The following is a 14,618-nucleotide window of genomic DNA, read 5'->3' as shown; positions in this document are numbered from 1 at the left end:
ATGATACTCCTGCCCACCCCTGCTTCAGCCCACCCCTTTCCACTCCACTCCACTCCATCTTTCCCACCGCACCTCACCCCTACCGACCTTAAAGCTCACTTCCCTCACCCTTACTCACCTCTCGTTAATTCTCTCATTATGTTATTAACCTGGCCTGCTTCTGGGGTGAGAGAGAGAGAGAGAGAGAGAGAGAGAGAACAACATGGAATGAATGAGGAGAGAAAAATAAAGATATTTATTATTATTATATTATTATTATTATTATTATTATTATTATTATTATTATTATTATTATTATTATTATTATTATCACACTTAAAAGATATAAATATTCCTCAAATTGGCCATAAACTGCGTTAACGAGGACTGGTTAAAAAAATAAACAATATCTCAAATCAAGCAGAATTAGTATAGCATTCATAGAGTTAAATGACGCAGCTAATTGAGTGCCGCTGAGCTGTGTCTTTCCACCTATTTCTCTTCCTCACTTTCTCTTCTTTCCTTCACAGCGGAGGGAGGGAGGGTGAGAGGGAAGGAAGGAGGGGGTAGAGGAGGGTCGTGTTTGTGGTAGTTTCTCTGGTGGGCTAAACAGTGTGGCGTGGAGGGGTTGGGTGCAGGAACACCTTGACTGGTCGTAACACTGGCCAGCTCGTCATAAACCACTTACAAACAAACTCTCGCCCACCAGACTCACTGTGGCGTAACGCTATGCCTAGTTCATCTTGGCCATGTTTGTTGGGTGAGGGAGAGACGTTGGTGGTGTTGAGTCATATTGTTATTTTCTGTGGGTGTTGCGTCATATTAGTGCTTCTCTTGCTGTTGCGTCATATTGGTGCTTCTGTTGGTGCGTCTTACTGTTGTTTTTGTTACTGGTGCGTCTTACTGTTGTTTTTGTTACTGGTGAGTCTTACTGTTGCTGCTACTGCTGGTGCTTCTTTTTGCTACTGCTGACGTTTAAGGCAGATGGAACTGATAAGATGCGGGCACATGATGCAGATGGTATTGGTAGTGGTGGTGGTGGTAGTGGTAGTAGTGGTATAGGCAGTACTGGTGTGGTGGTTCTGGTAGTAGTGGTATAGACAGTACTGGTGTGGTATGTGGTGGTAGTAGTGGTGAGGGGACATGTAATAAGAACATTTAAAAGTGCATAATCACAGGAAGGAAATATCTATTCATAAATTAAATTCCAGTAGAGTTAAATATTGGATTGCTTAACATGGTATATTAATCCAGTAATTATCATGTTTAAGCTAAAAGAGACATGACACATTCAACCCAGAAAATAATCGAAATTTAAGGATAGTCTTACTCCTCCCGTGAGACTGAGCTGCTTCAATACTGTTGGAGGAAGGTATAATTCTCTCTCTGTCTTTTATTATGTAGATTATGTTGTCTACGTAAGTGTTGGGCAGAAATTATTGTGGTTTTATTTATTTTATTCTTTTATCGTATATTCTTCTTGTGGGAAATTCGTGGCTCAGACCAACTCCCCGCAGACTGGACCAGGTGAGGCTAGAGTCCTACACCAGTAACAGGATGTGATGTCCCTCCTCTGTGTGTGTCTGGAAACTTTGTCTACCAAATAGGTTTACAGAGAAGCCAATGGAGATGTAGTCACACTTGCTGCCGATGAGAAAGCGTGTTCATGCATTTCTTTTGCTTGTAACTATTGAGGGTGATTAACTATTGCCGTCTTCTGTATATATACGTAAAATCAATTCGAGGTTGATTATTTTTGTGTGATTATAGGTCAAAAAGGAAAGCATTTATTCCACAAGAGAGAAAATAAGGTAACTGGAGACTAAAAGTATTGTGTGATGGGAAGAAACGTTTACCTTTTCACCTAACACACACAGTGGGGAACAGGGACCTCTAGGCTGGACAATAGGATCAAAAAATACAGGCGTCACCTTACCAGGGGCTCGGTGACCTGGGAAACGCACCCCCAGCAGCGACACCCACAAGCTGGAGGGAGAGCCACTGTTGACCCAGCCATTTAGCTGAGTGTATAACCAATCCTGAGGTGTTTATTTAACCAGCCTTTTATGATAGTGGAGTGCGGGCGGAATGGTCGAGCCGTATCAACAGATGAATGGGGGAGACCTGCCCCTCCTCTCCCTTCCGTCTCCCTCACTTTTATTACTTCCTCCTTCATTCTACGCTACGTCTGTTTATTTTCCTAACCCAGGACGCGCGAGTTTGTCTTCATTTGTGTCCCTCCGTGTGCACCACCCTGGATCAACACATGAGCCGAGGGAGGGCAGGCTGACGGAGTAACACCAGAAGTAGAGTAATGTCAACAGTAGCAGGAGTAACAGTAGTAGAAATGAGTGACAGTAACAGTAGCAGCAGTGGTGTTAGTGTTATCCTTGGCTGTGTGGGTTATGGGTCGTGTTTCCTAGAACATCCATACACGTGTTGTACCATCACACCCACCACGACCACACCCACTTCCACCACACCCATCACACCCACCACCACACCCTTCACACCCACCACAACCACACCACACCCACCACACCCACCACTACCACATTCACCCCTCATGTGTATGACCCAACCTACTGTACACCCATTGACGAACCCGATTATCTATTCTAAATCAGAGTGAGGATAATGCTTAATGTTAAGTGTTTACTAGTTTTATATCACGCATATACCTTTTGATACCATAAAGGAACTTACCTGTATGGTTTGAAATATACTAATCAGTCATCAATTATTGTTAGACTTTTTTTTTTTGCTTTAGGACAAATTGCAAAAAAAAATATTCAGGTACCACTGACTCGCCTTCCGAATGATGACGTCACTACCGTACCTCTGGCAACGCCCACGAGGACATGACGAAGAGAGCGAGCGAGTTTTCTGTTGAACTGACTGATACATTTCACGGGGAAGCTGAAGAGACATCTGAGGGCTCACTGGTCTTGTTTATAATGAAGCTTAAACATAAATACACTGATGTAGGTTGGATGAGCTGAGTCATATTCTGTCACTCACTCTCCCTTCCTCTCACCCAGTGTCTCTCCCTTATACAGGTCACTCACTCACTCTCCCTTCCTCTCACCTGCCTTCTCTCCCTGTTGCAGGTCAATCTCTCTCTCTCTCATTCAATCACTCACTCTCCCTCCCTCTCTCCCTGTCGCAGGTCTCTGGGCAACCGGGCCATCATGGATCACTCCCGCATCTGCCGCAAGAGAGGCCGTCGGCTGTCCAAGGACCCTCAGAGCATTATCTGCCGCAAACAGCCTATGTTCCAGTTGATCCTGGAGGGGGCGCAGGCGGCCATGAAGGAGTGTCAGTTCCAGTTCGCCAGTCGCCGCTGGAACTGCTCCGACAACAGGCGGTCGCTGAAGAAGATTCTCAGCAGAGGTAAGAACAATCTGGAACGTTTTTATAAGGGTTCTGAAACGTTTTTATAGGGGTTCTGGAACGGTAGTGAGAGAGGTTCTGGAATGTTGTTAGTGAGAGGGAGAGAGAGTCAACAGAGATATCTTAAATGGGAATAAGTGTTGGAATACCTCAAATCTGTAAACCATTTATAGTGTTGGTGACGTTAGGTCATTTTGGCCCTGGGAACCTTTTAATTCATTTCTCATCATATCAGAATTTTATTAAACACTGGAGGAATTTTTGTCGTGAAATTAATTTTATTTCTCGGATTTTAAATGTCAGAGGACTTTTTTGCCGTGATTTTTATATAACATTTCTTGGAATAAAAAAATTTCGATGAATGGAGGAATTTCTTAGAACATTACACCCATATCCAGTATATAAATGATCAACATGTTTCTTCTCCCCCAGACACACCCGAGACTGCCTTCCTGAATGCCATCGTGTCGGCGGGGGTGACCCATGAGTTGACTGCGGCGTGCTCGAGGGGTGACCTTCCTCAGTGTTCCTGCAGTAGAAACTCACTCGGCGCCGTCAACTTCGGTACGTTCTGACCGCCGCCGCCTCCTCACCTATCACGGGGCTGTGGAGTAGAGAAACCCCCCCCCCCCTTTAGAGTTTAGAGGGCAGGGGTTTCTCTCACCTAAATTAAATCGTCTGGCGTTACCCATAATAAAGCACCTAAGGGGCTACTTTGCCTTCTAAAGGGTTAATGATAATTGTAATTTTTATTTAAGCTAGACGCATTGTCACACGCCGTCTGTATTATCATAATGAGTTAATATTTCGTTTTGGTGTTTTCTCAGGTAATTAATTTCTTACCATTTTCATTTTAGGGAAGAAAAAAAAGAAGCCAAAAAGTGAAAAAAGAAAGAAGTTCGAACTTCCAAGTAGACGTAAACAGCGAGGTCGAGGCGGGAAGAAGAGAAGAAGAAAAGAGGGAAGAGGAACGTCAGATGTAGCCAGACGCAACAGAAGGCGACGTGTGGAGGCGCGGGAGGAGAGGCAGTGGACACCCAACTTCTTCGATAACTCCCTGGCAGAACGGGACGACACCGTGACGAGACCAGGACGACCACTTTCAACGAACGAGGTTGCAGAGAGAAAAGGAATGGCATCAGGAGAAGCAGGAATGGTGCCAGAAGCGGGAATTACGCCCGGGATGCCTGGGGCGTCTGGAGAGGAGTGGCACTGGAGTGGTTGTGACGATAATGTTGGGTTCGGCTACCGCATGGCTAGGGACTTCATGGACTGGCGGTACTTGAGGCGTCGGGAGAGTCGTGACATCCGCAGTATTGTCATGCTCTGGAACAACGAGGCTGGCAGGCGGGTGAGTGCTGGTGGTGATAGAGGAGAGTGGTGGTGATAGTGGTGGTGATAGAGGAGAGTGGTGGTGATGGTGGAGTGTGGTAGTGGTGATAGAGGAGAGTAGTGGTGATAGTGGTGGTGATAGTTGAGAGTGGTGGTGATGGTGGAGTGTGGTAGTGGTGATAGAGGAGAGTAGTGGTGATAGTGGTGGTGATAGTTGAGAGTGGTGGTGGTGGTGGTGGTATATTGATGGAGAGTGGTGGTAATGGAGAATGGTGGTGGTGGTGGTGGTGTATTGATGGAGAGTGGTGGTAGTGTGGTGGTAGTGATAGTGTAGTGGTGATAGAGGAGAGTGGTGGTGATAGTGGTGGTGAGAGTGGTGGTGATGGTGGAGTGTGGTAGGTGGTGATAGAGGAGAGTAGTGATGATAGTGGTGGTGATAGTTGAGAGTGGTGGTGATGGTGGGAGTGGTAGTGGTGATGGAGGAGTGGTGGTGATGGTGGAGGTGGTGGTGGTGATAGAGGAGAGTAGTGGTGATGGTGGTGGTGATAGAGGAGAGGTGGTGATAGTGGAGTGTGGTAGTGGTGATAGAGGAGAGGGTGGTGATAGTTGAGTGGTGGTGATGGTGGAGTGTGGTGGTGGTGATAGAGGAGAGTGGTGGTGATAGTGGTGGTGATGGTTGAGTGGTGGTGATGGTGGAGGTGGTAGTGGTAGAGGAGAGGGTGGTGATAGTGGTGGTGATAGTTGAGGAGTGGTGGTAGTGGTGGTAGTGAGTGGTAGTGGTGGTAGCGTGAGTACTAGTGTTAATGGGCATAGATGAATTGTTCCGGGTGTTACGATGGCAAAATATTTATATTTCTATGTTCGTGTGTGTGTGTGTGTGTGTGTGTGTGTGTGTGTGTGTGTGTGTGTGTGTGTGTGTGTGTGTGTGTGTGTGACGGATGATAAGAACCTCTAATTTATCATACTGATGAACGTTTCCTGCCCCTTAATATTTTTTTGTGGTCTGGGAGGGGGTCATTCCACATTACCTCCGTCATGTGTGACTGTAATGTTGATAGTGATAAGATCTTATCTAACCGGATATCCCCCACTCTGTACATATATATATATATACCATTAGACCATATAGCACGCGGACTTCAACACACACACACGAACAGCATAATTAACAGAGGTTTGTTAAAGACTAATATGTACTTTTAGCATGTCCATTTATGAGGCAAGTGAGGATGTTTATACCCGGTCAACAAGGCCATTAGGCAGCCATTGTGGAGGTCGGCACCATTAAGTCGGTCTTGTGTTAATAGTGTCACCAAATCCTCCACCAGGGGCATAAAACTACTTGTCTCACCCGTCAAGTTTGGCAGCCTCGACTTATATAGCAGTCCAGGGCTGTTGCCACTTAGTGTGTTTTTTGTAAGGCTGTGAGGAGCATCATTAGATTTTGTATAGCCAGAGGAAAAATATTCTGAATGAGTGCCTGGGCGAGGAGCCGATAAAAGTGACATTTACTGCCCCGGTGCTTAAGTTATTTAGTCTATCCTGGCGTGGTTAAACATATTCACACCCAAACTAGCTGACCAGTAACAAGAACTGCCGCCACAGTTAGACGTCTGCGTGGCCACAATTTGACGTCCTTGTGGCTTCAGTTACACGTCAGCGGGCCACAGTTAGACGTCATCATGGCCACAGTTAGACATCATTATAACCAGTTATACATAAGCGTGGCAACAATTTGATGTCATTGTAGCTACAGACGTCGTCGTAATCATAGTTTGACGTCATCGTGGTCACAATTTGACTACATTGTATCTGCAGTCGAGCGTCATCATGGACACAGTTAACACCTCCGGTCTTCATAACCAGATATTTTTTCCTTAAGTGTTGTTGTTGTTTCTCTCTTACTATTCCTCTCTCCCTCCACCTCCTCCACCTCCCCCTCCACCTCCACCTCTCACCTCCCTCCCTCCACCTCTCACCTCCCTCCTCCACCTCCCCCTCCACCTCCATCTCTCAGCTCCCCCTCCACCTCCAACCTCCACAGTCATGGTACAGTCTCAGACACATTACGACGCCATCTTTACTCACTTGATTCGTTTCTATAGTGAAGTAGTTGTTCTTGTATTCTATGTTGGGGAAGAATAAACTTACGGTACCCTGAGCACCGGATAACGGACACCCCTGAGCACCGGATAACGGACACCTCTGAGCACAGGATAACGGACAACTCAGCACTGGATAACGAATACAGTAACTCTGAGCACAGGATAACGGACAACTCTGAGTACAGGATAACGGACACTTCTGAACACCGGATAACAGACAAGTACCGGATGACGGGCAGTAACGCGTCTCAGGACCTACAGCTTTCATTCTTCTGGTTCACACATGTTACTTTAGCGAGTATAAAAACCGGTGTCACAAAAACAGCGCCAGCTCGAGCAACCAACAGCGTCTGGCGTTCTTTTTGGCGACTCATGTAACTGTAGTGGATGCTGTATAAGACGAGTAATGTGTGACTTGTGCCTGCAGCGCAGGTTAATGGTACAAGTACCAGTGTTAAGGCGTCGCCCACCCCCACACACCTGCCAGGTGACGACATGAGCCAGAGGCGGCCCAGGGTGGTTTAGTGCTGGTGACGTATCAGACGACACGCTCACTATCTCACTCTTAATTATGTCAATTATTGTGTTGAAAAAACTTGTCTGATGAGACAAACTCGTCTTTGAGGAGGCTGAGTGACGTAACGATGTTGTTAATGTTTTAAGAAGATGTGAGAGAAAGAAAATTATTGTTGTATATAATTATATATATTGTATATTATATTATAATGTATACAGTATAATTATAAACGTTACGTATGACCCCCGACTCCCTCCACCTGATGTGTTGGTCCCTCACCTGTCCAGGCTGTTATTAACACCTGGTGTAATGGGTGGTGGTATGACCTGACCAAGGCGTCTCGCACACGCCCTGGTTGACAATGAAGTCCTGGCTTAAGGATCGATGATATCACCTGGTCAGGACGTCTTACACCTGCCCTGGGTGGTAATTAAGACCAGGTGTAATGAGTGATGTTGTCTTGTCTAAAACAACCAACACCTGGTCTGTTGGCTGACCCCTAAACCCCCACCACCAGTCAGATCCAGGGATAAAGGGGTTAAAAAAGTCGTTTATCCCGGCGGCCGCAGCGACGCGCCCTGAGATACGCCTCCATTATCGTGTTTATGGAAATTTTAGTGTTGGGCGACGCGACGCTACCAGACATTAGCTCCCGTGCGATCTTGCTTATTAAGGCCACACGGATAGATGGTAATTAGTGATGGTTTGTAAAAAAAGTTTACTGATTAATTATCGAATATATTACGGGTGTATTAGTAATGCTTCACTTTATGTCGGTGTAATGACTTGACCTCAGTACAGTCAGCGAGAAACTACTTTTTGCCTTATTAAGTTGCTTGAACAGTTATCCTGTCTGCTCACACCAGTTAAATGTCTAAGAACTTCTGCACAGACGATGAAGAACCACTTAACGTTTTATGAACATTTAGAGCACATACTTACACCACTTATATGGCTGTGTTACCCACGAAAGGTGATGGTGAACCTACCTGACGTTTCATTAAGTGTCACTAACATATTTACCTCCTATTTATGCTACCTATATATTGACTCTCTTCCCACACAAACGATAGAGAACTGACGCGTGTTTCCTGAACATTCACACCACCTCCCCACGCCCTCTACAGTCACCCACAGGAGTCACAGTGTTCATTCTGAAGTTCATCGATCCTCCCCCCTCCAAGTTGAGATAGTTTTTTGAGTGACTACATGACCGTATTCTCTCCTCCTGCAGGCGGTGAAGAACAATTTGGTGCTCCACTGTAAGTGCCACGGGCTGTCGGGGTCATGCACCCACAGGACCTGCTGGAGGAGGATGCCTTCCTTCAGGAGCGTCGGCATACACCTCAAGGAGAAGTTCAACTCCGCCATCAAGGTACGCGAGGGTGGGGGACCTCTCTCTCTATATGTATTTATCTGTCACTCTCTATTATATTATTACAAATGCAGTTCACCCCGCTGGGAAATCCTAAGGTCTCTCTCTCTCTCTCTCTCTCTCTCTCTCTCTCCTCTTTTGTTTGGCTCTTATTTTCTGTCTTCGTTCGTCAAGAGGAGTCACATAAGAAATAAAATCCTGTGTTTCTACAGTGATTCTTAGTTGCAGTTTTCACGTAATTTAGAAGTAGACAGTGTTATAAGACTGACCATTACCAACCTACCCATTCCAACAATTCCAAGTAAACCATTTCAACAATTCCAAGTCATTCCAAGTAAACCATTCCAACAATTCCAAGTCATTCCAAGTAAACCATTTCAACAATTCCAAGTCATTCCAAGTAAACCATTTCAACAATTCCAAGTCATTCCAAGTAAACCATTTCAACAATTCCAAGTCATTCCAAGTAACCCATTCTAACAATTCCAATTAATTCCGGGTAACCCATTCCAACAAATCCAAATCTTCCCAGTGAAATCCAAGTAACCACGGCCATAATTCTTGGTGTTTTAATGGAAGTTCCAAGTAAACCATTCCAGTAATTCCATGTGATTTCTGGTAACGTATTCTCACCGTATTCCAGGTCATTCCCAGTAACGACGGGGAGACGGTCATCCCAGAGACGGAGTCCGCCATTTTACCCAAGAAACAGGATCTGGTCTTCTTGGAGGACTCGCCTAGTTTCTGCAGGTAGGCCTCAGGTCACAGGTCATGTTGGGTTTAGGTCACAGGTCATGTTGGGTTTAGGTCACAGGTCATGTTGGGTTTAGGTCACAGGTCATGTTGGGTTTAGGTCACAGGTCATGTTGGGTTTAGGTCACAGGTCATGTTGGGTTTAGGTCGCAGGTCATGTTGGGTTTAGGTCACAGGTCATGTTGGGTTTAGGTCACAGGTCATGTTGGGTTTAGGTCGCAGGTCATTTTGGGTTTAGGTCACAGGTCATGTTCGTTTGGGTTAGGTGAGTTTTTATTGGCTTGGCAGTAGGGGGTTTTATCATGAGGTGAAATAAGCTAGGGTGCCTAAAGAGGATGACAGTTCAGCAACACTTCAAAGAAAACTAAAACAACAACAACAAAAACCTTTAGTTTTGAGTAGTATAAGAATTATTGAGATGAATTAATTATTATATTAACGTGGGATAGATCAGTTTTTGTAAGGACACAATATTTCATATGAACAAGAGATGTACTTTAATTATGTTCTCCCGTCATCATCAGTAGCCTTCTACACTTCTACAGGATGATTGAATGATTAAGTACATACAGTAGTTGCTCCTTGTTGTACCTGCAGTGTTATGTACCGTACAGTTGCCTCAAAGAGCTCCTTTACTCCCTGTGGTGACGTTACATACTGTACTGTACATGTGGCAGAGTCGCAATACTAAACTTATGAATGAATGGGTAGTAGTTTTGTAACGATGGAGCTGATTGGTGGATAAATTCAGATGCTGGACGTCAGGAGAACGGGGGGGAGGTGGTCCCTGCCCCTGAGGTAATGTGAACACCTTTACACTCGCCCTCTGTCGTCTGGAAGCTTCTGTTGTAGTCACTTATAAACACTTCCCAAGTCACCCTTCCTCTTTATTTATAGAAGAAGAATCTAATAAATAAACAACAATATATACAAATATAAAGTCATTCATGCAAATTAAGACAGACCAATTTTTTTTTTACGAAGGAAAAAAATTTAAATTTATGACGAAAATATAAGGAAGGTCAGTCTAGAAGAATTAAGTGTATGAGAGAGTGAAGGAATGAATGAGCTCGGTAACAATGAATGACCCATGACCTTCATAATCAATATGGTATATAACTATCACGACCAAATTATAAAGATTATGACGAGTCACTAGAGGGGGTAAAGGACCTCTTTAAGGCAACTGTATACCTTCTTCTACTTATAGTAAATATTGGGAATGGTATCCACGCCTAACATCTACTGCGATCATTTTCAGCATCTAATGTAAATAAAACAAAGTAAATAACAATGTAGGTTTAACAAGGAACAACAATATGATTGATTATATTGCAGGTGCATTAGGACTTTTCGATCAAGCTGTAGATATTGCTCCCCACTGCAGTACCCAGCCGTCACGTCTCACTGTGTTCTCTTACAGCGTCAACAAGAGGACCGGGTCCCTGGGCACTCATGGTCGTGTGTGTAATGCCACCACCTCTGATGGCCTGTCTGACTGTGAGCTGCTGTGTTGTGGTCGAGGATACACTCAGGAGGAACACTGGGTAGGTCCTCCTCCTTACTGGTGATTAACCGCTCTAACCTAACTCTTCCCAGGTAGCGTTAAGGTGTTTGATCATCAGCTAAGACATTTATAAACTTTAAATTACTGCATAAGATAATATTTTGTTGGAGTCTTGAGTTTTAGATTAAATATAATTATCTATTTTTAATATAAAATAGTAGTACAAGTACTAAGTGTTACAATTAAAACAAAGTTTCATTTTCAGTTTACAGTAATGTACTATATATACAGTTGATTTAAACTAAAAGAACAAATAAACATCATATGTCACTTAATAGACGTTTTTTTATATGTTTATGTCACTTTATTAGATATCAAGGGCTTTTGTATAATCCTCTTGTTACCACAAATATTTCATTAAATCTACTGAATCGAGTAGATTTTGTTTTATGTTTGTTTTTCAGATGTTATCGATTTTCTTCCATTGGTATAATTCTGTATAAATACACACACACACACGCACACACACACACACACACACACACACACACACACACACACACACATATATATATATATTCTCCCATACTAGAGTTTCATATCCCAGTCTTAGAACTTGTACAAACATATGTTTTTCTCTCAGGTGGAGGAGAACTGTCGGTGCCGCTTCACCTACTGCTGTGAGGTGACCTGTCAGAAGTGCCGTACTAAGAAGGTCACATCTTACTGCAGATAGAACAAGCGAGGGAAATAATAGACAGTAATGATAATACTACTGCGAAAGAAAAGGAAAGAAAGCCAAACAAGTGGGAATGAAAGAGGTTAATTAACTGAAGGAAAGTGATTGATTACCTAATAAACCGAAAGAAAATGGTTGATTACTTAATTAATTTTAGTGTTTGAGTGTAATTATGGGTGACCTTAAACAAGAACTACAACAGAGTTATGATTATCTCCTGTTCTGAAAAAGAAAGAGAGGAAAGGGCCTAAGATGTTTATATAGCTAAAGCTTGAGTGTTTGGTTGTACAGTAATCATATACGATAAACAAGAAGAATGACAAATATTGGTACTTAAGCCTTGGAGTGAAAACGAGAGAAACAAGCCATTTATGAAGTCATGTCTGCACAATTCTAACACCTGAGTGTTTAAGCGTGTTTAGGCGTTTAAATAAATATGTACACTGATAATCCCTGGTGTGGAAAATAGAGGAAGAAAATAGTCATGAAATCGAGTGTTTGACATTCTGAAACTATAAACTTCTTCAGTGTATTTGTTCAGAAGAAAATAAATAGAATAGTAATAGTAATCTTTGGAATAAAAAAACGTAAGGAAGTCAAATCTGATTAACAAATATTAATGACGTGATTGTTTTAGTGTTATTACGTAAGAGATAAAGATATAACAGGTGCAAGATACCTGACACAGACTTATGGTGTCTTGGTGCAGAACCTGGAGGTGACAAGTGGTTTGTGAACTCTACCTACTGTTGTATTGAAGTCCAATTATTAGACTTAGATAGCTTGGATAATAATCCGATCGTTTAGTAAAGATTGAAGTATTATACAAGATCAAAAGAGAGCATTGCTTTAGGGATAACAGAGGATGATAAGTCTGATGTAATGCTTTTATGATTATGTTGTATACAGTATATGCGGTGTGTTTGAGAGGTTTGTGTATTCTTTGAAGACAGTGTTTGTTTTCTGAAACCAAGATTTTAGTATATTGTATATTGAGATCTCTACTGTTTACGTTATGAGTCGAGCTTGGCAGATTAGCTGATTTTCAGTTGTTTTGTAAGAATAGTCATATTTTTTCTAGATCAGCTTTTACATAATTTCATAATGTTGTGTTTCATTTTTGGTATTTCGCTTGTCAAGATTATTAAACATCATTCATTAAATAATAGTTTCTGCAGCACACAGCTGTTACACAGTGACACACAACTGTCACGGAAAAATAAGCAAACATTATCAAATTGATGCATTATATTGTTAAATGCTGTAATTATTGATGTCAATATATATTTTCCTAAGTTTAGATTTTTTTGTAGAAATAGTTCTGCCAAAAAGTTCTGTTGCACATTAGTTTTTTTATCTTGCCAATGAACCAAAACTTGATATTTGGAACTGCCAAGTATTGTTACACCACGCTTTCAACTTTATGAATATTTATTTATGTTAAATCATCACCACTATGCCTTAAAGTTCCTTTAATCTATTAAGGACTTTCACTGTTCTTGCTATGCTAACATTATATTGCTTAAGCCCTATAAACACAACACTCACTACACCCACAGGTATCCTCATTCAGTACACCGACTGGCTTTATATTTACACCTCCACTACGCATTCAACAAAACCACTTGTTTTTACTGACACCTTTACACAGACTCTAAGCTTCCAAAACATTCACTGAAATTCCGACTTCAGTATACTGATAACGTTACACTGGGTGTACTGTACATTTTAGTACACCCACACACTGTACGTCTAACACAGCCATAGCACTATACTTTTAACACAACTGCTGAACACCACAGGTTCAGTAAAAGCTTGCTACTATACCATCTGTCCACCTACAAGCAACACAAGCAGGCGGAACTCACACTAGCAGCGATATAAGTCTTTCCGTGATATTATCGTAATTATGAATACTATTATGAAAATATGAGTGTTGCTTGTGACAACGGCCATGTGTCTAATAGCTGGTAAATACCAACAGTCTCTATGATAGAATAGTCTCTTATAATTATATATTATATTGTATTTTTATAATTGTATAATTTTATAGAGATAATTGGTAAACACCTCTGTAAGATACAATATTATGGTGAACATCATATGGTAACTATGGGGACGCCTTGATGACGTCACTAACAGGTGAACGACGACAGGTTGTATAAATATTATTGACTTTATTTGTGTATTACTTTATCCTTTTTAATGAAGGGTTTGATGTAAATCAAGAAGGAAAATCGAATCTAAATTTTTAAATTAACTTTTTAATTTTTCCCAGCTAACACTATTGTATGTTTACATGCCATATAACTAATATAGAGTGGCTAATGTACGGAGAAGTTAGTCTTGTAAAACTATTCATTTTGGGGGTAAAAGAAATGGAGGCTTGACGGCTTTAAACTTTGAAAACAAAAAAACGAGTGCTTACTCCTGGGTGCCGCATAATTCAGTATAGTCTGCCGTCTGAGTGGTCAGTAGATAAAGACGTTTTCCAGGTACTCCGGGTACTAGTTTACCGGCGGCATAATGTGCGGACATACGAATTAGTTACCAACCTCAACACCCGCTGGACCGCAACACCTGCTGGACCGCAACACCTGCTGGACCCGCCACCGTCGCGTCAAGGTAAGTTTCCATGTTTAATTTTGAAAAAGTACACATTTTCAGTAAATACTTATATGAGTTAGCACCCTAATTGAAAACTCATAAAATAAGGCACAAGTGAAGTTTCTCTGTAGCTGTGAGGTTTGAGCGTCGGAGTAATGTGCGTTATCTTATATTCTTTCTATGTCTTCAAATTTGAGTAACATTTGCTGACCTTCACAACTTGATATGGTATGTGAGCGTTTATTGTACGGTGTAGCTAAGCATAAGTGAAAATGTTCTATAGAAACGGTCTTAAACTGCTAATGCATCAG

General features: G+C 42.3%; 1 protein-coding gene across 1 annotated transcript in view; it reads left to right on the top strand.

The window, feature by feature from the left end:
- LOC121874269 (protein Wnt-6-like) overlaps positions 1–13,880 on the top strand; it is a 55,887-nt gene extending 42,007 nt beyond the window's left edge. Inside the window, exons 2-8 of the mRNA XM_042378378.1 lie at positions 3,149–3,372; positions 3,805–3,936; positions 4,230–4,723; positions 8,561–8,701; positions 9,345–9,451; positions 10,878–11,001; positions 11,605–13,880. Coding sequence (XP_042234312.1) covers positions 3,149–3,372; positions 3,805–3,936; positions 4,230–4,723; positions 8,561–8,701; positions 9,345–9,451; positions 10,878–11,001; positions 11,605–11,697 — 1,315 coding nt within the window. The 3' untranslated portion in view covers positions 11,698–13,880. The remainder of the gene's footprint in view (positions 1–3,148; positions 3,373–3,804; positions 3,937–4,229; positions 4,724–8,560; positions 8,702–9,344; positions 9,452–10,877; positions 11,002–11,604) is intronic.
- The last annotated feature ends 738 nt before the right edge of the window (positions 13,881–14,618 follow it).

This window comes from Homarus americanus, unplaced genomic scaffold, assembly GCF_018991925.1.
Source record: "Homarus americanus isolate GMGI-L3 unplaced genomic scaffold, GMGI_Hamer_2.0 scaffold49667, whole genome shotgun sequence".
Taxonomy (NCBI): Eukaryota; Metazoa; Arthropoda; class Malacostraca; order Decapoda; family Nephropidae; genus Homarus; species Homarus americanus.
This window is presented reverse-complemented; position numbering and strand designations above follow the sequence as displayed.